We start from the raw sequence: 23,544 nt of genomic DNA on the forward strand, positions 1-23,544 counted from the left end.
GACAACACTGTGCTACACATTGCCAGTGTGCAGGAAACATTCTGGCATGTGTATTCCTTCTTGGAAAGCTGTACACATGCCAGAATAACTCTTTAAGCCAGAGAAGTTTTTCTGCAGGAGGAAAGTGGACTTTGTGGGTTTCCACCTAGACTGGGAAAGTACCAGCCCACAGCTGAACACTTGCCTGTCATCAAAGGGTTCTTGATGCCTCATCAGCCTACAATCAGAGACATCAGGGCATGGTATGGCCTGGTCAACCAGCTGGCACCATTGCTGGCAACCACATTCACTACTGATAGGGGGTAAGTGGGTGTACTGGGGTGAACAGTTTAAGCTCAGGTTCCATTAGGCCCAAGCAACAATCCGTCAGCTCGCCAAGGATTACTTGGTCTGCTGTGATAAGAGCAGGTCCAGAGCCAGTCACAGGCTGGACCAGAGAATGCATTGGCTTTGTCATGCTCCAGCAACACTGTGCCTGTACCTCACAATCCATTTGCTGCAGCAGCGGGAGGTGGAGGCTGGCAGTGTGTGGCACCTGTCACCTAATGACTGCTGAAGTAAGCTACTTAGCAGTAGTGGGCAAGGCACTGGCAGTGGCATGGTGCCTCTGCAAGGCAAAGTTGTTCCTGCTGAGCTGCCAAACATCATCCTGGTAATAGACTTAGTTGGCCTATTCAGACAGGGCCCTGGGGGGCAGAGCCAACCCATATCTTCCCCACCTCAAGGAGAAAACCATGCATTCTGTTTTGCAATAAAGTACAAGCCAAGGAAGAAAAATTGCACAACAGACACTTTCCTGCTTGCCATCCTTCAGGGTGTTGCCTGAGGTGTATGACAGCTATTACGAGGAGGGTTTGTGCATAGTAGTGTACACCACCACACTCACTGGCCTAAGACAAGATGACATCTCCCTCAGTGAAGGTGAGGGGACGTGAGGGAAGAAGCAAGGGATGACCCTGTGTACCAGACTGTTGTTAAGGTAACAGCCGGTGACCGGCACACATACAAGGCACAGGAGACTCCCTCCTGCAGGCACCCATTCTTTACAGTATGGAGACTTCCTTCTTTCTTTACAGTATGAAAAAGTTTTGCTAGAGTGGCAGACCTCGTCACCTACATGTTTGACCGTGGCTGCATAAGTTTGGTCATACCCAAGTCATTGCATCACAGAATGGCTGCCAATCTATACACCAGGCACCAAGGGCTGGACTCCATCCACAGGCAGGCCAGGCACCATCTACTGGCCTGGAATGGAGGGGAACCTACACGACCACAGGTTGCATTATAGTGACAGGGACACATGCCCCGTCCCTGCCCCCAGAGTCGTTGGTCCTAACTCCCCCACCTGACTACCTGTTACAACTGGTGATGGCTGACTTGTTGCAGCTGAGGGGTCATATGTCCCTGATGCTGACTGCCTCAATGGCTGGCTTGGGGTGGCTCATTTCTCAAGGAAATTTCTTCAAGTTAAGTGATTACTCACCTCCAAAGGTTCTTCACAAGATGGGGAGCCCTTGCACAGCTGTCCACAAATGGGGGTGCCAACTTTGCCAGCAGTGAGGTGAAAAGTTCCTCCTGCAATAAGGAGTGGCAGCAAGGGTTTCCTTGGCTCACTACTTACAATCCAATGGAAGGGTTGAGGTGGTGGTGAACGTAGTCACGAGAATCCTGAGGGACACTAATGCAGTAAGCAGAAGCCTCAACTGCAACATGATGTCCCAGGCCTCCAGTACTTCAGTACCTCTCTGTGAGGCATTAACAAGTCCCCTCCTCAGCGTGGGTCACCAGCTATATGATGGTATGCTTAACCCTTTCAATACGTGATGCAGACGTCGGCGTCACATTATGGAAAGGGTTAAGAGGAAATGGAAGAGGATTAATCCTCTTCTAAACCTCTTAATCCTCTTTTATTTCCTCTTAATCCTCTCCTAAACCTCTTAAGAGGAAATAGAAGAGGATTAACCCTCTGAGTACCGATGACGATACGGTATCGTCACCACTGGATGTTACCGCCAGTACGGGTGACGATACCACATCGTCACTGAGTTACCCTTACACTCGGTCTTATTTCGCGAAAAGTTTTGGTTCCCCGAAGACCAGCCGGGTATCACGTGATAGCTAGAGAGTTGGGCTAGCCTCTCCCAGGTTCTCGTGATCCTATGGGATACGCCACATAGTGAAAACAAAGGAAAAGTTCAGGACAGCTTACCACCCTCTGCCAAAAACAAAATGTTGCTTCCCATACGGGTGACGATACCGTATCGTCATTTTATAATTTTCAAAACCGGTCTTATTTCTCGAAATATAATTGTTCCAGGATGATTAGCAGGGTATCACGTGATAACCAGATACTTCCTCTAGCTGCTCACAGACCACCATGCCCCCAGGCGAGATGCAGCTCACGCTGAATAAAGGCAAGGGTCGCGGCTGCATATTCGGAGCCCGTGTGGACAGATATGGGGCCCATATTTGCGTATCAGGGCTGGGATACGTTTTCAACAAGCAAGGATGGGCTTTATTCAATACACAAGTGGTAGGCAAACCTAATTATAGTTTGCCCTAAAACGGTCGTTGTCTGTGGTTTTGCTCGTCCGCCACCCCACCGCCACTCACCAGTTTCCCTGACCCGCACAGCTCATGCGTACACATACGTCTCGCTGTTCTCTATGTGAGCCTAAACAAATTTTCTACATCATGGCTCGCAACCCCAAAGACATTCTTGACACCACTAGCAAGATCAAAGCTGTGCTCGATGGAGATATTAGTCATAGTGAGAGTGACAAAGAAGAAATTTCATCAACAGACACTGACTCGTTAGAGTCAGAGTATCTCCCTAGTGCTGACGAGATTGAAATACTCATAGCTGAGAAAGGCGAAGATGAAGAGTTCTTCAGGGACCTTTCTCAGTCCTCTACTGCTGACGATACCGCTACAGAGGCAGGGGAGCCCTCTGGGTCGCAGAGTGCCGTGGAAGCATTCGGCAAGTTCAAGAAACGAAAACGTGCTGCCGCTCGTTCCACGTCACGCCCAAAATGTGCGAAGGCTGTGTTACCTCGCCTGCTACCACGCCCGTACCTGTTGCATTCAACGCCTTTGCCCACGGGAGACACTGTGGATGCAGGCGAGGAAGCTGACGTGGATGATGTGGAGAATAAGAGTGGATACAAGGCTCCACGTTTGCCGAGGAGGCGACTCTACGCTACCCCACACAAAGACGCTGGGAGGGTCAGCAGCAGTGACGATGATGACCTCCCACCACGCATCATTTTCCCTCCTCGCCGTCGTGTGATACTTGGGGACGAGCCCCCTTCGATCTCTGGTGTGCCTCGGCAGGAGTCGAGGAGCAGGTCGCCACTCAGCCCCTCTCAGCCCCCTGCCACTCCAGCCAGCCTTTCCTCAACCACGCCTCCCCCTTCTTCGCAAGATGTGCCGCCACCCACCTCTTCTGCTGCGCCTCCTGCACCTACTACCGTTCATGACCGCGGTGGTGACGATGCAGGGGTGAGACATGATGTTAGCCGAGGGGCTAAACGGTCACGCTCCGGCCATCCAGCCCCCCTCGGCGTTTGTGATAGACGTGTGAAGGCACCTAGACTGATTAGGCGTCGTGCTGCGAGGCCGGGTGGTGCCCCACGTAACCCAAGGGCGGTGCCCCAAGACCCTACCCCAGACCCTTTGCCAGGCCCCATTCGGGTCAACGAAAACTGGACCTGGGACGGCGTTGGGTACCACCTCGGCGTTACAACTTCACGCCAGCAAACCAGCCAGGCCCCACGTTTTCCTTGCCACCGAATCAAGAAAATTGCCGAAGCTATATTTTCCGGCAATTTTTCACTGATACTCTTGCCCAGCTCGTGTGCACTGCCACCAACAGATATAATGGGTATCGAAAGGGTGGCAAGGTTGACCACCTATGCTCTCTCTACAACGGCTTCGCTCCAGTTACCCCTGACGAGCTGCACGTTTTCCTGGCCATAATCATCCTAATGGGGACAATAAAAAAAAACTCCATCCACAAGTACTGGTCCACAGACCCTCTCACCGCCACCCCAGGCTTCAATCGTGTCATGGGGCGCAACAGGTTCCAGGCAATCCTCGGCAACTTGCACTTCATCGACAGCCTGCTTTCCCACACCTGCAACCAGGACAAGCCGAAGGCGGATAAAGACCCCATGGAACGAATAAGACCTGTGAGCGACTACCTGAGGGAGAAGATCCAGCAAGGTTTCAATCCCCACCAGAAGTTGGTGATTGATGAGAGTCTGTGCCTGTGGAGGGGCAATATTGGCATCCGCCAATACATACCCAGCAAGCGTCACCGTTATGGGTTGAAAACTTTCGTCATGTGTGACTGCAAGTCTGGCTATGTCCAGGATGTGCTGTTGTACATGGGCAGCAAGACAGAGCTCGAGCCTGCCCCTGCCGACATCCTAATAGCTGGTGCTGTGGTGTGCACTTTGATGAAGCCGTACCTGAACGAGGGCCGCATCTTGTACACCGATAACTGGTACACGAGCCCCAGCTTGTGTGCATACCTTGGCAGCGTCAACACTGGCTCATGCGGCACCGTCAGGAGGAACAGGAAGCACCTGCCGCCCTTGCCATCCGCGAGAGAGGCAGACAGCAAAATTTACAAGCACGCTAACGGCATGCTCCTCCTGTCGTGGATGGACAACAAGGAGGTAAATGTCCTCTCCACGGTCCATGAACCTGTCCAGGAACTAGCCCGACGACGTCAGCGTGGTACCGGCATACGTCTGCAGAAACCACAAGCCATCAATGACTACAACGTCAATATGCGGCTTGTGGACAAGAAGGACCAGGTCGTTGCATCAGCTGAGTGTGCACGAAAGACCATGAGGTGGTATAAAAAGTTTTTCTTCCACCTCCTCGACCTGGTTCTGTACAACAGCAACATCGTGTACAAGGAACTGACGGGCAAAGTAGAGCATCGTGAGGAGTTTTGTACTGAGCTGGCAAGGGAGCTCATCATTGACTTCAAAAGGCAGCCCATTCAACGAGCGCCCTTGACAGGATACAAGACCCAACGAGGGCCAGACTCAATGAGCGACACTTCATCGCCCTCATCCCCCCAACCGAGTTGAAGCCCAAACCCTACCGAAGGTGCCACGTCTGCAGCCACACGACACGGGCCCCAAGAAAGCGCTCTGACACCCGCTACTACTGCAGACACTGCGACGTAGGGCTGTGCATCACCCCCTGCTTCGAGGACTACCACACAAAGTTGAACTTCTAAGTGCAAAATACTTATGTGAACTGTAAATATTGTGTACATAAATAACTGTGTCAATAATTATATATATATATATATATATATATATATATATATATATATATATATATATATATATATATATATATATATATATATATATATATATATATATATATATATAAGTGTGTGTGTGTGTGTGTTAGCTTTAAAAAAACAGAGAGAAAAGACTCTGTATGTCATGTATAAAGTGTACATAAAGTGTATATGTGAAGCAACAAGTGGGTTTTTTTTTTCAGAGAAAAGACTCTGCATGTCATGTATATAGTGTAAATAAAGTGTATATATGAATTACTGTGTTTTTTTTTACGAGAAGAGACTGTATGTCAGGTATATAGTGTAAATAAAATGTATATATGATGCACTGAGTGTAAAAAGTGTGGAACTACAAAACCGCGCTGAAACGGAGTGGCGGGCACAGCCGCATGAACTCGCTCTCGGCTGAGCGGGGCTGGACGGGTGGGGCGGGGCTGCGGGTGAGATGAAGGGGGTACACTTCTAAGCTACGGAAAGGGGAATGACAACATTTTTTATGGTTTTGGGATAGATTCGAGTGTTTTGAAAGAAAAAAAAAAATTTTGCACATAGTGCGGTATGGGGTGTACTAGTTTTCTCGCCATAGCGCGGTACTCAGAGGGTTAAGAGGTTTAGAAGAGGATTATTCCTCTTCCATTTTCTCTTAACCCTTTCCATACTGTGATGCCGACGTCTGCGTCACCGTATTGAAAGGGTTAATGCCTGTCAACACTGCAAGGTGGCAGTGTGCCCTCCAGAAGCAAGAGGAGTGCATGGCTCAGTCCTAGGCTGCTTCCTGCAGCAGCAGGCAATGTACCTTGGCAGCTGCCCTGCTGGGTTTGGGCAACACGATGCTTGTTTAAGATGCAGCCACTGGCATGCAGAACAAGGCTGGCACAATCATGGGAGTCAGGCCACATGGGCAATACCTGACCAGGCCGGCCAGTAGCACCAGAACATCCATGCGTAAAACCAGGAATACCAAGGCCAATGCCACTCCTACCCCAACCACACCAGACCCAGTGGCCCAGCCAGCACCTGAGCCACCACATCGTCCACCTCCAGGGTCACCCAGGGCACCAGGGGCTAGGAGGTCTGTGAGGGAATGAAGACAACATATGTGGATGTCAGAGGTTTTCTTTGTTGTTTTCATTAGTATTTTTTTTTTCTTTTGAGTCATCAGGATAGGATCATGAAATCTCGTTCCCTGTGTCACCAGCTGTATTCCTCTAACGTATTAATTTGTTTATCAATTAATGATACCATGACACCATTCCCTTGGGGGAAATGCAAGATGACTTGGCAGCATGGGCAGTGGAAAGCTGGCACCACAGCAAGGTGAAGGCCCAGCCAGTCAAGTGAGAGGTAGTCTTGTCCATGCATTCTGTTGAGCAGGATGTTCCGTGATTCCAGAATGAACACACAAATACAACAAGCACACAGATTCTTTGGAACCTCTCACATTTGGAAAGAGATTAATGGAAAAAACTAAGTGTAAAGCTGTTTGGGTAAACAGAATTCTGCTCTACTGTGTGTTTTTAACCATGACAATGAATGGCAGCATCAATGAATCAATCAATGCAGGCATACTCTGGGGGGCACGTCGCCTCGCTCACACTACAACACTAATCTCAGAGGTCCCTCCAGGCAAGTCTCCATGCAGGCCCCCTTCCCATTATAAGTACCTCATGGAAGGATCTATCGACTTGCTTAAGCCACAAACTCTGTAGGCGTCCCTCTTAGCCTTCTCCACTCAGGATTCTCTCTCACAGAAACAACCCAGTGAGCAGGGTCAGCTTCTGGGTAGTGTCCCACATATCCATATAGCCAGAGTTGGTGTTGACGGACTATGCAAGTAACAGGCCTTGAATCAGTCTCACAGTAGCCCCAGTTTGACACAAAGTCATTACAGTGATATTTCATGATTCTGTGCTGGCATTTATTACCAATGGCAGCATCAGTTTGTCAAAATTCTGGTGCTGGTTGATGATGTTGTCCAGCTGCACCAGTGCCAAGAATGCAGTAGGCAACAGATTAAGGGAATGGCTCCATCATTAGCTGAAAGTAACTGTCATGGTACACTGGGAGATGGTGCATCAGAGCCAAAACAAGGCGTGGGTATACATACTACCAAACTCACAAACCTGAAAATAAAAACATAAAGAAAAATATTATGAGAACTTGGTAGCCATTCTCACCAGGCATGCCAGACTTATGTGCCTAAAGAATGAATCCATAAACATACTCTCACCTCCTCAATGTCAAATCTTCGGTAATGGAAAATAGTGTCACACGGCGGTCTCCATCCCCCAAATATGGTGGGGAGGTCGAGGGGATCCCCCCCAGGGTAGGCTATCGTCACATCCAGCAAGTACTTGATAGTGTCACTCTTCTCTATGTAACAAAAGCATCATCAGGATTACAATGCAGACGAAGACATTCTTCCTAAACAGATGACCTCTTTAGTGAGGAGAGGAAACAGTGAGAGGTAAATTGAGGCATCTGGAGAAAGGGCATACGGGATAGTGATTTTTTTTTTAGATTGCACTGGGAAAGGCAGGCTAGGCTACACATTCCAGGAAGAACAAGAGAGCAAGGGAAAAGTGACCTTGTATTTGGTGTACTGAGAGTCGCTTTTCCCTTGCAACTTATATCTTGTTCTTCCTGGGACGTGTAGCCTGGCCTGGTTGTCTCAGTGCAAACTTAAAAAACACGGCTCTGTACCTTGTGCCCCTTCTCCACTAGATGCCTCAATTGTTCACACGCAAAGTATTAGGTATCCTTGTGAACCTAGTAACATTAGTGTTAGTGGCACTTCTTTGCATCAGTAGCACAGACTGAAGCCAATATGATAAACATCAGACATATCCTTTAAATTCATCAAGCCATACTCCTGTACATGCTATATGCTATGGGCACTTGAGGTATGAAATATAACTTAAATATAACTAAGATGACTTGATTTATATAGACTGAACCTTCAGGCTGCTGCTGCTCACTTCATAAAATAAGGAATAACCTTCCAGCATCCTCTGTGACAACTTCCACTTTCACTCTGGTGTTTAACCAGAGTGGTTCAGTATGGCTTCTAAAACGAATTCTCTGCCATTTACACAACATCATAAAGATGTCACATGCACTTACTTCCTCCCCCTCTTATAAAATTTTATTACAGGAGTGATTGAAACTGAAAATCTCACCAGAGAAGGGACTAAAGACATGCTGGGCAGGCAATGGCTGAGTGATCAGTGTGTGGGTACAGTGTCCTGGGGGACCCAGGTTCACACGTCCCGCCTGCCATTACTAGCTGATTATTTTCAGTCATCACCAAGTGGCCTAAGACTGCCCACAACCCTTACAACCCTGACTACCAAAACTCTAAAAAAGACCAAGTGGATCTCTGAGGGACAGAGGCCAAGCAAGTATTATGCCGCTAAAAACACTTGGCTGTGCCAATAATGGGCTTGGGCTGACCAATAATCCAACCACCACTATTGGCCAAAAATAAAACAATAAATAAATAGATAATTAAATAAATAAATTAAAAGGCTGAAGTTAGATCCAAATATGGGCAATGGCCCAAACAGGTATCCATATAACTTACTGATAATATCTGCAACTTTGTAAATTTTCCACTTAATTTACATGTGCAGTAAGTATCTCATTATCCCTAAACATCACCTGCCTACACCTGCCTCACATTAACCCCATGATGATCCTTCAATTTCATTCAGGTGATGCAGAGGAAAGTTAGTGATATATATTTAAGCCACCATTTTTCAAGAACAATGAGCAGTCTAACTAATCCCATAATAATTGGCTTTGTTTTCCTAATGATTAAAAAATAATAACTTCAACCAAATATGAAGTAATGCTGTTTTCAGACACTTCCTAATAAGGAAAGTCATCTATCTGGCAGCAGCACAGACACACAAGACTGCTGGCTGGTCACCAACACAGCTGACGTAATGCCAGCCACACAGACTGCTGCTGCCATGAGTCTGGCAAAACATGTTCTAGAATCAATTAGTTTATTTATTTAGTCACTAAGTCAAAATGGCAAGTCTGTTAGCACATACACCCCTTCCAAACCAGTAAATAATCCAGCTGTTACAAGGAAAAACAAATATATAAATGCACAAATTAATGAAGAAGTAAATATATGTAGATTAAAAGTAACATGTTTGCTAGTGAACTCAACGTGTTCATGACCCAAACCAGGACAGCAACTCACAAACACCTCCACTGTCACCCTTCACAGAACTCTAACTGGTCAACATTTTGCAGAAAGAGTCAAGGACAAAATGATAAAGAGGTTGATAAATGTAGATTAAAAGTAAAGTGTTTTCTAGTGATTTCAATGTTCATAAGCCAGACTAGGAGAGCAAAACATAAGCTCTTTTCAGTATACCTTTATAGGAGCAATGCTGAGAAGGCTTTTTTATTTTTTTTGTTTTTATCCTCGAGCCATTTCCAAGAAAAAGGAAAAAAAGCACCAACTGACACCCTTCACAGAGCTCTTAACAAATCGATACATTACAGGCACTCTTACCGTCGTGTTTGTCTGCCGCCACACAGTCCAGGATGACCTTGAGTGCCCCAACGCGAGGGAGGGACACGTTCTCCAGGACCGGCAAGTTGTTCTTCTGGGCATACCGCTGACTGGAGGGTTTGCGGTTCTTGAGGAAGCCGCCCTCAGGAAACAGCACCAGCCACTTCCTCTTGCGGGGGATGTAGAAATTCCTCAAGTGCTTTTCAAGTTTGATCAGTGAGGAGTCTCTGTGTTCCTTCCCCTGCAAGACAACTGGTGATAAGTGTGCTGCTTCATGTGAGGTTCTGTAGTCACTGCCAGGCACTTTGTCCCTTCAGCCTTACCCCATTCTGTGGTTGTGGCTGCCTGGCTGATTGTTTTTGTTGTGTTTGATAGAAAAGACGACCTAAACCATGAAGGTAACCACATATGCAAGAGCAGTTTTGAGTTTGTAATCAACATTTTGTTCTGGAGAGTGGAAGGGAGGGAAAGGCTCAGGATAAGATGCCTGGTCAAGCTAAGTCATGCCACTCTGCTTTTCCTTGCAGGGCAGCTACTCACAAATGAGCTGGTTTAAACTAATACAATAGTTCCCAAGGCTCTTTTATTTGAATAGTAGAGATAACTTAAGAGAAAATGCAAAACTGGGCTTACCAAAAAAGTCCAGGGGCTCCAAAACAAACGATCATTTTATGTTATAGACGTGTCTAGATGAGCCCCTCTTGAAAGTGTTTGTCACATTAAAGGTTTACCAGTGCATAGGCTGAAAGAATTAAGACACTCTTGCATGAGGAAGCTGAGTAGCATAAGGATGAGCTAGAGTTGAAGGAGTTGTGTAGTAAGGCTGTGAAAGGGATGGAAGCATGCAGTTAGCAGTTCAGAAGAGCACTGAACATGGAAATAGCACATAAGTATGGATAATCTCTGTGTTCCTTCCCTTGCAAGACCGCTACATATGTGTTGTTTAAAAGTAGTGCACTAATTCCTGACAGTCAAGGAAAGACAAGTCCTTATGCTTCTTCCCTTACAAAACACTACTAATGAATGTATTTTTTAGATGTTATAAACCAGTTTCCACAGTTCAAGGATAACCGTCCATGTTCCTTCCTCTACAAGACTGCTATGTACGAGGCCACACGCAGCACACGGCGGGGCACAAAATTATTTACCACTGGTTGAAAATCTTGGTGCTTTTATGTGGTACACTTGTTCCCTTCCAGTCAAGTACTGTCAAGTCCCTGTGCTGCCTTCCCTGCAAGACCATGTAAAGTTATCTCTGTGTTCCCTCCCCTGAAAGACAGTTGGTTAGAGGTGCACTTCTTTTCATGTGATAAACTAATTCGTACAGGTCTGTTCTTTCCCCCCATGAGAAGGAGCTGGTGTATTACTTATTAGAAAATACATTTACCCTACAAGTTGTGTTTTGTAGGGGGAGGACTTGTCTATACTTGACTGGCAGGAACTAGTTCACCATTTTTTAAAGATACAAGTTGCACTCTCTTGCAAGGAAAGGAACACACAGATTATTTATACTGATGTGCTATTTCCATGCTTAAATGCTCTTCTGAAATTGCTAACTGCATGCCTCCATCCCTTTACACATCCTTACCACACACATCTTTCCACTTGAGCTAATCCCTCTGCTGTCCACCTTCTTGTCCACCTTCTTAACGCATAAGTAGACCAGAATCTTCATTCTTTCATCTCATGCACTGGTAAACCCTTCATATGACTTATGCTTTCAAGAGGGGATTATCTAGACACTTCTCAAACTTACTAAAGTGCTGTTTTAGGCAACACACTAGTTTCTGCACATCATACATACACCCTGACAGCCTTATCAATTTGCCTCCATTTAACTTGTCATCACACATTTCATTAATTGTTTGAAGTTTGAAGGTAAACATTTAATTAAAAGTCAACAAGAACACTAAGTTTTAACAGATCCTTTGTTATGGGTGTGAAATTTTTCCGAACCAAGCTTGGTGGGTTGACCTTTGCTGAACAGGACCTTTTATGGAGTTACCACTGCTACGTACTGCTTTTCCAGGGGGGTAAATTCATTTGTTGGGTAAATTATTATCAGTTATTATTATAAGTGGTGAAGCAGGTTGAGAGGGAGGAGTGCGGACACTATAAGCTGCCTATTCAGCATCCCACAAACACCTGAAATGCCATGAAACAGAAACTGAAAGCTTTGCGAGAGAAAAAGAAAGAGGACAAAAAAATTAAGATGATTACAGAAATGGAGGAACAGAGTAGGCTAATAAATATCTTAGTGTACACAACAAACAAACAAATATAAATCAATTAAGTAAAAATGACTACAAAAACAACTGATAAAACATGAGCATCAAAAGCATAACAAAACAAATCACTGCCTTGGGGGCTTGAATTTTATATGAGATTGACTTTCCATGAGTGTATAGATAGTAATTACAGAATGTACAGACACACCCTACAAGACAAGACACGTAACTCACCCCCTGAATGAAGAAATCTCCATGAGTCCATGATACCAGGCCAAAGTTTGTGTACTTGAATATGTGGTCCATTATCCACATGATGTTGTTGAAGAGCTGGGTGCGGGAGTTGAAGGCTGCCATGATGAGCGGGACATCTGCCGTGGACTGATGGTTGAACAACACCAGCGTCCGTTCATTCTTTAGGTCCCAAATCTATGAAATGAAGGAAAATTATATGAGCAGTTATCCTGTCAACAGCAAATATCACATTAGCTCATGCATATATTGTCCAAATCCCGTATGCAAAAGTTAACCAGCATCTTCATTCTTTCATCACTTTCACTGGTAAACTCTGCAACAGCCTTCCTTCGTATGTATTTTCTCCAACACACAACTTGACTTCATTTAAGAGGGGAGTATCATAGTACCTCCCCATCTTAAACTGACCTCTCTTTTGGCCACTAACTTCTACTTTCTTTATAGAAGTGATTAGCAGGCTTTTTTTTATTTATTTTTGCCCCTGAGGTGCCTCCTTTACAGTGAAAACAAATGGTGTTACAAAAATAGAAGTACTGATGTAGTGCAGCGACGGCCTGATGAACGAGCCTCCCATAACCCACTTAGCCAGGGGGGTACCTCTTTGGCCGACTCGGTAGGGAGTGGCTCTTTCGTCACGCTGGTCGCAGGTTCAATCCCAGGCAACTGGCGAATACCCTCTCCTGGTCTTGATTCATTTCTCGTGTGTTTCAATACACACAGAGGTCGTGTTGGAAAATACAGGAAATAGAAAAATTAACTCACGGGGCATGACACTGACACTAACATCCTAATATCTGCTTTGTAAACTGGTTATTATAGACTTCCTGTTGGATTGTTTACATATCATTATAGTTTTGCTCAGCCATGTCCCATACCCACATCAACTTGCTTGGGGCTACAGCTTTGTCAAACTCAAGGAAGTGATCAGTCTGAGAAAGCAGAGTTGTGGATTTAAGGATCAGAGCAGTAAGGTTTGTTATGATGCTATTGCTATGCTCCAAAATATGTGTGAAGACAGTCTTGCCTCTACTGATGAATAAGATCAATAGCAGATTAGGATATTACTAGCAGAAAATAAGCATGCTATTCTGTCAACTCTTCAACTTCAATGTAAGTCTGAATCACTTAAAAGTAAGTATGTATATAAGCCAATAGCTCAGTAGTTGGTGATAACACAAGTGGAAGTTTCAAATGTAAGTTAATGTATTCATGCATTTTTTTTTTTTTTTTTTTTTTTACAACAAAGGAGGCAGCTCAAGGGCAACAAAAAAAGAAAACAATAATAAAAAAAAAAAAGCCCGCTACTCGCTGCTCCTAAAGTAAAGCAAAAGAGGTGGCCGAAAGGAAGATCAAATACAGGAGGAGAGGTGTCCTGATACCCTCCTCTTGAAAGAGTTCAAGTCGAAGGCAGGAGGAAATACAGATGAAGGAAGATTGTTCCAGAGTTTACCAGCGTGAGGGATGAAAGTGAAGATGCTGGTTAACTCTTGCATAAGGGGTTTGGACAGTATAGGGATGATCATGAGTAGAAAGTCGAGTGCAGCGGGGCCACGGGAGGGGGGGAGGCATGCAGTTAGCAAGTTCAGAAGAGCAGTCAGCGTGGAAATATCGATAGAAGATAGAGAGGCAACACTGCGGCGGAATTTAAGAGGTAGAAGACTATCAGTATGAGGAGGAGAGCTGATGAGACGAAGAGCCTTAGCCTCCACTCTGTCCAAAAGAGCTGTGTGAGTGGAGCCCCCCCACACATGAGATGCATACTCCATACGAGGGCGGACAAGGCCCCTGTATATGGACAGCAACTGTGCAGGGGAGAAGAACTGGCGGAGACGGTACAGAACGCCCAGCCTCGAGGAAGCTGATTTAGTAAGAGATGAGATATGAAGTTTCCAGTTGAGATTTTGAGTTAAGGATAGACCGAGGATGTTTAGTGTTGAAGAAGGTGATAGCTGGGTGTTGTCAAAGAATAGGGGATAGTTGTTTGGAAGATTGTGTCGAGTGGATAGGTGGAGAAACTGTGTTTTTGAGGCGTTGAAGGACACCAGGTTCTTCTTGCCCCAATCGGAAATAATAGTAAGGTCTGAGGCTAAGCGTTCTGCAGCCTCCAGCCTTGAGTCGTTAAGTTCCTGAAGGGTGGGTCTTCTATTAAAAGAAGTTGAGTAATGCAGAGTGGAATCATCGGCGTAAGAATGGATAGGACAGTTCGTTTTGGAAAGATCATCAATGAACAACAGAAAAAGAGTGGGAGATAGGACAGAACCCTGTGGGACACCACTGTTAATAGATTTAGGGGAAGAACAGTGACCGTCTACCACGGCAGAAATAGAACGGTCAGAAAGGAAACTGGAGATAAAGGTACAGAGAGAAGGATAGAAACCGTAGGAGGGTAGTTTAGAAAGCAAAGATTTGTGCCAGACCCTATCAAAAGCTTTTGATATGTCCAGCGCAATAGCAAAAGTTTCACCAAAACGGCTAAGAGAGGATGACCAAGAGGTAGTTAAGAAGGCTAGGAGATCACCAGTAGAACGCCCCTTGCGGAACCCATACTGGCGATCAGATAGAAGGTCAGAAGTGGAAAGGTGCTTTTGAATCTTCCGGTTAAGGATTGATTCAAAAGCTTTAGATAGACAAGAAAGTAAAGCTATAGGGCGGTAGTTTGAGGGATTGGAGCGGTCACCCTTCTTAGGCACAGGCTGTATGAAGGCATACTTCCAGCAAGAAGGAAAGGTAGATGTTGACAGGCAGAGGCGAAAGAGTTTGACCAGGCAGGGTGACAGCACGGAGGCACATGGGGAGGGCTGGTGTTAAATAATTTGATCTCAGGAGCTGTCAAGTGTAAGCTGACTATAGTCTGTTTACTTATGTCTGACCCAAGCTGACAACATAAACCTAAGCGTGTTCATAAGCACAGTGCAGATTAGCAGAAAGTGCTGCGTGAGATAAACACAAACAGAGATTAAAGAAAACTTGGAAGCCATAGCAGTAGCCAATCAGCACTCAGCTTGCAAACACGCTTAGGTTTATGTTGTCAGCTCGGGTCGGACTTAAGTGAACAGACTAGGTATAGTTTCTTGTACAGTAAACTCCATCTTGTTAAATCTCAGTGGACTCAACAGAATGAATATTTTTCCATTATCTCTTGTTCAAATTAATGGAACAACAATGCTAGACGGAACGCATGAAATGAAACAAAAGACGGGAGAGAGGAGGAACTATGCGTATTTACTGACTCATGAGACCCAAACATAAATCTATAAGAAAAAGGTGAGCAGATGAAGCTACTTAACATTGTGTTATAGTATATATCAGTGTATTATTATTATTAAATGTCACCACGAATTAGGAATGCAGGTATCAATGGAAAAAACCCACGGCAGACAGATCACGCCACCATTTGAAGGAATGTCATCTATCAGTGTTTATCGTACGAGCGTTTCGGTATGTGTAACAAGCATTTCGTCAACTTAGAGGTCACCTTGACGTACGTGACCAGTTGTAACTTCATTATTTTCCAAGTCTCTCATCTTCACTCCTTCCCGAGAGCCTGACTCACTCAGACCTACAGTCTCGGCTCTCTCCAACGCCCCTGTACTTAGGTTAAGAATATATTCACCTAAAGCAGCGGAGTGTTTTCCTTCATGCCTTGTTCGTCCCCTCAAGACCCTGCCTGAGCTACACACAACCAAGACCAGCAGCTGTTACATTATTGGTGATCAGCGGTGCCCAACGTGCCCAGCCGTCGCTACCTCATCTGTTCTACTGCGCTACTAGCCACAAGAATTCACCGAACAGGGGACAGGCGTTACAAGGAAGGGGTCACAAGCAGCACCTCACCGGGCACAGCACAGCTACAAGCTCTCTACAGGCCAACAAGCCACTACAAGTCACCAGCAGCCGTCGGGCTACAAGCTCACTACAAGCCACCTGCTACACAGCAGAAGGGGTCACGCCCACGGGCTGCCTGCCCACAGCAGCCACGCCGGCCAACACACAGCGGCAACACTGCCACTGCCGGGAGCATCGCCCAAACCTCTTCTGGCAAACAATCAACCAGTCCGAACTCGGACATCCCCCGGGGACTACAAGCAATTACCACCTCAGGCGCCTACACAAGAGGTTACATACCCAGGCCGCCAAATCTACACACGCTGCTCCATAACACTCAAAATACGAAGAACACCGCAGCCGTCCTATGTCTGGCAAGGTGTTCCGGGAGCCGCCCGCTCAGCACATCAGCGACGCCCCCCGTCTCACAGAGGTCCGCCCTCAGTACCACAACCGGCCGTCGCCCAACCAACACACTCCAGCCGCCATCCAGGGGGTCCTACACGACTCCGGGATCCTGGTAACCTTGAGGCCGACGACCTGCTTCATCGCCAGTATGGCAATATCATCTAATAGTCCCGGTATTGTTCCTTTATACTATTTTTTCAGAAGTGCTGATTGAGCTAATTGCGATTTCATACAATAAGAATGCATGACTCTGATAATTCTGTGTATCTCACACTGTTAGTCATACATAAATGCACGAATTAACAATCGTACACGTACAATATTGGTCATTTCTCCGGTTTATTGTATAAATTACAGCTGTGTCGGTCTTTGCAATTCAACTTCCTTTAGTTTAACCTACACTTCATTTTCTTTTCGCCGCTCGGAAGAAAACCGCCCTTTCAAGGCAAATTCACTTATTAATTTCTAAACCATCTAAAAGTACTACCTTTAATATTCTATTACGTCTAACAGACTACGCGCTAACCATCTCCTCTTGTTTTTAGGGGTACTGTGCAAATATTAATTCAGACACGTTCCGTATTTATTTACAGCTAATAAACCATGATAAAATATTATTGCAGAGTTTAGTCCAGTTATGAACAAAAAGACACTCGCTAAGATCGGCGACACCTTTAAGCAGTTAACACAATCCTCAGGAGAAGAGGAAGCAGAACACGATACAACCACCGATGATTTTAATAATCTAGTGTTACGTTCTGGCACTCATTATTCATCAATTCCAGAACGCAGGGATCATTCACCACAGAGTACGTCAAGATACTTACACCCCACTCAACCAATCTCGAACATGTCTACCGAGCATCCTGTAGGACCTCCTCCACCTCCTCCTGCCGGGGGCAACTCTAACTTGGCACCACAACCACCACCACCACCGATTCGGGTCATTCCAACTCACACCAGTATCAGACAGTTTGCTGGCAGTGAGTCAGACTATTCGGCGAGACAGTTCCTAGATATATGTGAGTCTGCCATCGTAAATTCCTCCATTATGGAAGATCATGACAAAATTGCGTTCATTCGGTCCCGGTTACTACCAGGCTCTCGGGCACTGAATTTGATGCAGTCCTCGGCGTTCGCATCGGGGGACATTGGAGTAAACTACGAGATCTTTAAGGAGAATTTTATTAAAATTTTTTGGGGGGGTAGTAAACCAAGCATCGTTAGACAGATGGCCCACACGGTAGACTCCCTCCAAAAGAATTCCTCAACAAAGCCGATTTGGGATGCCATGACTAAGGCAAATCAGCTGGCAGTTGACTGTGTCAAAAGTCTAGAGGACGCGCAATGGCTCCCAGGGGGCAGTATGCAAAAACAACAGGTGAAGACCTTCTTGGAGTTGTTTTTTCATTTATTTCATATTTCAGAAAAGAACCGCCGTTCTGCCCTTCCCTTGACCTTCAAACCAGGCGGGAAGTTGGTTGACTTCATCTCAGAGTTAGAAGTCAAGGTTCAAGAACACACTCACAATCAGCCACTAGCAGCAGCCGCCGCGATGCAGGCACAAAGTAAGGCATCTCTCACCTGTAGGTTTTGCAAACAGTCGGGACATTCCGAGAGTACATGCTACTCGAAACGTAGGGACTCAGCACACTCTACACAGGGATCTGATAGGAAATCAGGGGGATACAGAGGCAGCCATCACTCATCTCACAGGACCCCTAGGCCAAACCATCAGCGGAAGACTGCCTTTTGCCATGTCCACGGGAATTGTTTTCATGATACAGACAGTTGTTATTCAATACAAAAGGCCAGGGAGGAACAGAAGAACAAATCCCAGGCAGACAGTAAAACAAACCCCTCCACTTCTCAAAATAAAAAGGCATGACTCCGTGACAGCCACAAGGCATACATCCAAGTATCCCATAAGGACGATAATGATTCGGAGCAACTTGACTCAGTCATTGCCACCTTGGGACGGACAAGCATAATTGCCCTCCCTTGCAAGGTGGACAAAACTTCACTCACCTTAGCAGTAGACACAGGTGTGACAGTCAACGTAATCTCAGACTCCGCTTACAGGTCACCGACACGACAGGCGAGAGGGGGAAATTGGCCGCTACAAGAGAACGACCTGAATGTGGTAGGCGTGACAGGCACCACGTTGGTAATCCTAGGGCGAGTAACACGAACAGTCAGCCTACATGAAAAGGTATGTCCCTTTCGAGATTTCTTTTATGTATCTAGCAGGTTGGCTTTACCTGTAGATGGGATCTTAGGATTGAACGCCATGAAAGACCTGCACATAACCATAAACCCTGAAAGCAACGCGATCGTGTATCAAGGACGACGCATACAGGGGATGGTAAATCCGTCGCCTATGTCACCAGTAGTCCTGCCCTCAGAAGGGGAAAATGACCAATCCACCACAGACTCAGGGTCTTCCACCGCCCAAGTGTCACCTCTTACGGTCAAACCACACAAAAACGTTACAGAGCGGGGATAATGTTTCTTAATGGTCCCTCTAAGCGAGAAAAATGAGAAAAAATCACCCTTCACACAAACCATTTCATAATATATATCAAAGCATTTGTGATCAGATTATGTATCATCTATTTTGGGGGGTTTATATCATGGCACAAATTTGGCCCGTCGCTGCTACACAGTAAAGCCACAAATTTGGCCCGTCACTGCTACCGGGTTAACAAGGGACAGTGATTCAGCTCAAGACGTTCACACAGTAATCCTCCACTCCTCCACTTTGGTCCCAAAAGTTCAAGACACCCATTCAGTAATCCTCCACTCCTCCTCCACCTTGCTCTCTTGAGTTCAAAACACCCACACAGTAATCCTCCACTCCTCCTCCACCTTGCTCCTTACAGTTCAAGGCATCCACACAGTAATCCTCCACTCCTCCTCCACCTCGTTCCTTACAGTTCAAGATGTCTACATGGTAATTATTCTCCACTCATTTCTTCCTTTTTTTTCTTTTTCTCTTTTACAGCAAGGAAGGCAGCTCGAGGGCAAAATACAAAAAAGCAACAAAAGGGCTGGCTAGGTGATGCTCTGACACACAAAAACAGAACAAGAGGTCAGAAGAGAGGTCAATTTCAGGTGAAGAGGTGTCTTGATACTCTGCCACCCCCTCGAGTGACCAGTGTGAGTCTGAACGGGCCTTTCCGAGGGTGAGCCACTACTTACGTCATCACCCTGCTCCACCACATTGTAGCCGTTGCTGTAGGACCACAGAGCCACCATGGACAGCAGCCACCGGAACATGACACCTTCAATCTGCCAGTAGAGGGAGGGCGCCAGCCACTTGACCGGCTGCAGCATGAACAGCCAACAGAAGTGGACTGGGATGCAGTACAAGTTGTTGAAGGAGCAGAAGAGTATCCTCACCACAGCACGCACCCACATGTACAATCTGGGGATGAAAGAAAGACCATCAATAAGAGAACACGCAGTAATGGGTATAAGATGGGTAAATTCATGTTCAGAAAAGAAACAGGTTCACATTGTAGTGGATGAGCGATACAGAGTAGATGTGTAGCTGAGGCAAAAACAACTGAAACCTTTATGTGGAGATTAGATGCATTTATGGACGGGAAGGGAATCATGTGAGCAACCCATCTTGAGGAGCTGCCGTATGTAGGCCGTCTGACCTTTTGTGGCCTCCAATATTCTTGTGTATCCTTTTAAAACTTTGCAAGTAGAACACAGAACTTGAAGATGCCCATTATCCATCAATTCATTATCTAAACAATATTTCATCTGCCTGCCATGAATACACTTAACCCTTAGACAGTGGTAAAACTATATATAGACGGTCCAAAATTCAGTCAGTCAAGTTTTGTATGGTAGAAATATAACAACACTTTCAGACTGCGGTAGAATCTATATATATATATACGAGCTAAAACATTTATTATGCGGTGTAACTATATTTATGCTATGGTCCGTATATATATATATATATATATATATATATATATATATATATATATATATATATATATATATATATATATATATATATATATATATATATATATATATATATATACACTCAACCCTCGATTTGCCGGACCTCCATTTGCCGGATTTCGGATTTGCCGGACAAGAGTCCGTGGGGTAAAAAAAAAAAAAAAAAAAAGTCCGGGACAAGTCGATTTCAAACTACCGCGCCAGACAAAGTTCGCAAATCGGGCACTAGATGGCAGCGCGGGCAGACATACACGGCGAGGACTGGACTGTACACAAGTATGCCGTCACACGAAAGTGTTGTGCTTACGTGCTTGTCGTGGATACACCTCTTCTTCACAACGATGCCACCCAAAAACCCACCAAAGAAAGTAACCAAGCGTACAGCTAAACCTGTGCACCTTTCTGTGTCGCAAAAACTGGAACTTTTACGTAAAATAGATGGAGGAATGAGTGTTGCCCAAGTCTGCGAGCTGTATGGGGTGAAAAAACAGACTGTTTCGGACATAAAAAAAGCTAGAGGAAAGTTAGAAAATTATGCAGTTAAATTTGCTGTGTCGGGAAAGGGTGATCTACCATCAATATATCTACAGTAAGGTAAATGCTAATAAAAAAAAACAGTACAGTACCTGTATATAGTATATGTATGTTGTATATGTGCATGTTGTAGAAGGTAATATATTATATTACAGGACAGTATAGGACAGCTATGCGAGGTGTAGTCCGGGGGTGGGTTGTGTTTCCCGGACATATATAGGGTAAAGTCCGGCAAGGGGGTAGACCCCCGGACATTTTCCATTGCCGGACATTTGCCATTCCCGGACAAGCCTTCCCCCCTTTTAGTCCGGCAAATCGAGGTTGAGTATATATATATATATATATATATATAGATATATATATATATATATATATATATATATATATACACAGTAATCCTAATATCACAGTTCACTTATCATGATCTCCTGTATCACGGATTTTAAATTGTAAATATTTAGTTTTATCAGATTGGATTTTCGCTATATCATGAGATTTTGCAGTATAAAGGTATTTTAATATATTTATTATTTTACTTATTTTGCATTAAAATATATATATATATATATATATATATATATATATATATATATATATATATATATATATATATATATATATATATATATATATATATATATATATATATATATTTTTATATATATATATATATATATATATATATATATCTATATATATATATATAATATATATATATATATATATATTATATATATATATATATATATATATATTATATATATATATATATATATATAATATATATATATATAATATATATAAATATATAATATATATATATATATATATATATATATATATATATATATATATATATTTATATATATATATAATTTAATATATATATATATATATAATGTATATGTATGTGTATGTGTTATATATATATATATATATATATATATATATATATATATACATATATATATATATATATATATATAGATATATATATATATATATATATATATATATATATATATATATATATATATATATATATATATAGATATACACAGTAAGCCCTCGCCATATCACAGTTCACTTATCGTGGTCTCGCTGTATCACGGATTTTTAAATTGTAAATATTTAGTTTCGTATCGCGGATTTTTCGCTATATCGCGGGATTTTGCAGTATAAAGGTATTTTAATATATTTATTATTTTACTTATTTTGCATTAAAAGAAGCATTTTGTAGCCTAAAAAATGTAAACAATATAAAAATATTAAGAACATATTAAAAGAATATTAAATTGAAATAGAATACGTAGTGTACAGCAGATGAGTAGACAAAGACTCGCAAGTATGTAAAACGCAGCTACGTCCGCTTCCGCTTGAGCTAGTTTGTCCACGTGTGATCGTACACGGCACACTATTGGCTGATGGATGGGAGGCGACCAACCAGAGCACTGTGTTCTGTATCCTGGGCGCTGATTGGCTCAGCAACCATATCATTTTTTGGTTCGTCAATGGTTAGCTCGGAGACAGTGTTACAGCTTGTTACAATGCTACCGTTAAATGCTCGAGAGGTTGGCAGTGAAGACCCAGACAGGATGAGGCAATGACTACACTTGAACAGGACTTAAGTCCCAAATTTGCTCAAAATGATTACTCCAAGCTTATCTAGTTTCGTGGAATTCTTTGCAGTACTGAAATAAACACATGGAGAGCTACTGAACCGAACAGCTGATACGCTCTTTTTCTTCTTGTGACCACAACTTATCGACCACACGAGTAACGGACATGTTGGTGACTGAGTTTCAGACTAGAATTTCGACGAGTTTCCCGTGAAATGTAGCCAACTTTGATTCTCTTGAGAAACTAGTGGTTAGGTGACCTTGTTCACATGGGCTGAGGCGAGATTCACAGAGATATGCGTGCTTATACAAGTAATATATATAAAATATAATATCTAAATTATATAAATAATAAAATAAACATAAGGCTACTTCGCGGATTTTCGCTTATCGCAGGGGGTTCTGGAACCTAACCCCAGCGATAAACAAGGGATTACTGTATATATACATATATATATATATATATATATATATATATATATATATATATATCTATATATATATATATATATATATATATATATATATATATATGTATATATACAGGTAACTCTCGATTTACGCGAGTATTGCGTCCGTGAAGAGGTCGCGTAAGTCAAAAACAATGTAAATCAAACAAGAGGTAGGTTTCTGTCGAAAAATAAATACCGTATTTTGCGGCATATAATGCGCACCCCAAACTTTAAGACAACAATTTTGAAAAAAAAAGTTCTTAAAATGCTCAGAAATATGTACAGGTTAAAGAACATTGACAATGTACAGTTTCCCGAAATTTATATATTTTTGGTGTAATCTTTACTGCTTGAATTGACAAGTGTCCTTGAGTAA

At 43.8% G+C, this 23,544-nt stretch overlaps 1 protein-coding gene across 1 annotated transcript in view; it reads right to left on the bottom strand.

Moving 5' to 3' along the window:
• Positions 1 to 23,544, bottom strand: part of LOC127001995 (acyl-CoA:lysophosphatidylglycerol acyltransferase 1-like) — a 54,199-nt gene that overhangs the window by 10,329 nt on the left and 20,326 nt on the right. Inside the window, 4 exon segments of the mRNA XM_050867306.1 lie at positions 7,560 to 7,702; positions 9,861 to 10,101; positions 12,323 to 12,517; positions 19,778 to 20,003. Coding sequence (XP_050723263.1) covers positions 7,560 to 7,702; positions 9,861 to 10,101; positions 12,323 to 12,517; positions 19,778 to 20,003 — 805 coding nt within the window.

Source organism: Eriocheir sinensis, chromosome 22 (assembly GCF_024679095.1).
Source record: "Eriocheir sinensis breed Jianghai 21 chromosome 22, ASM2467909v1, whole genome shotgun sequence".
Classification (NCBI taxonomy): domain Eukaryota; kingdom Metazoa; phylum Arthropoda; class Malacostraca; order Decapoda; family Varunidae; genus Eriocheir; species Eriocheir sinensis.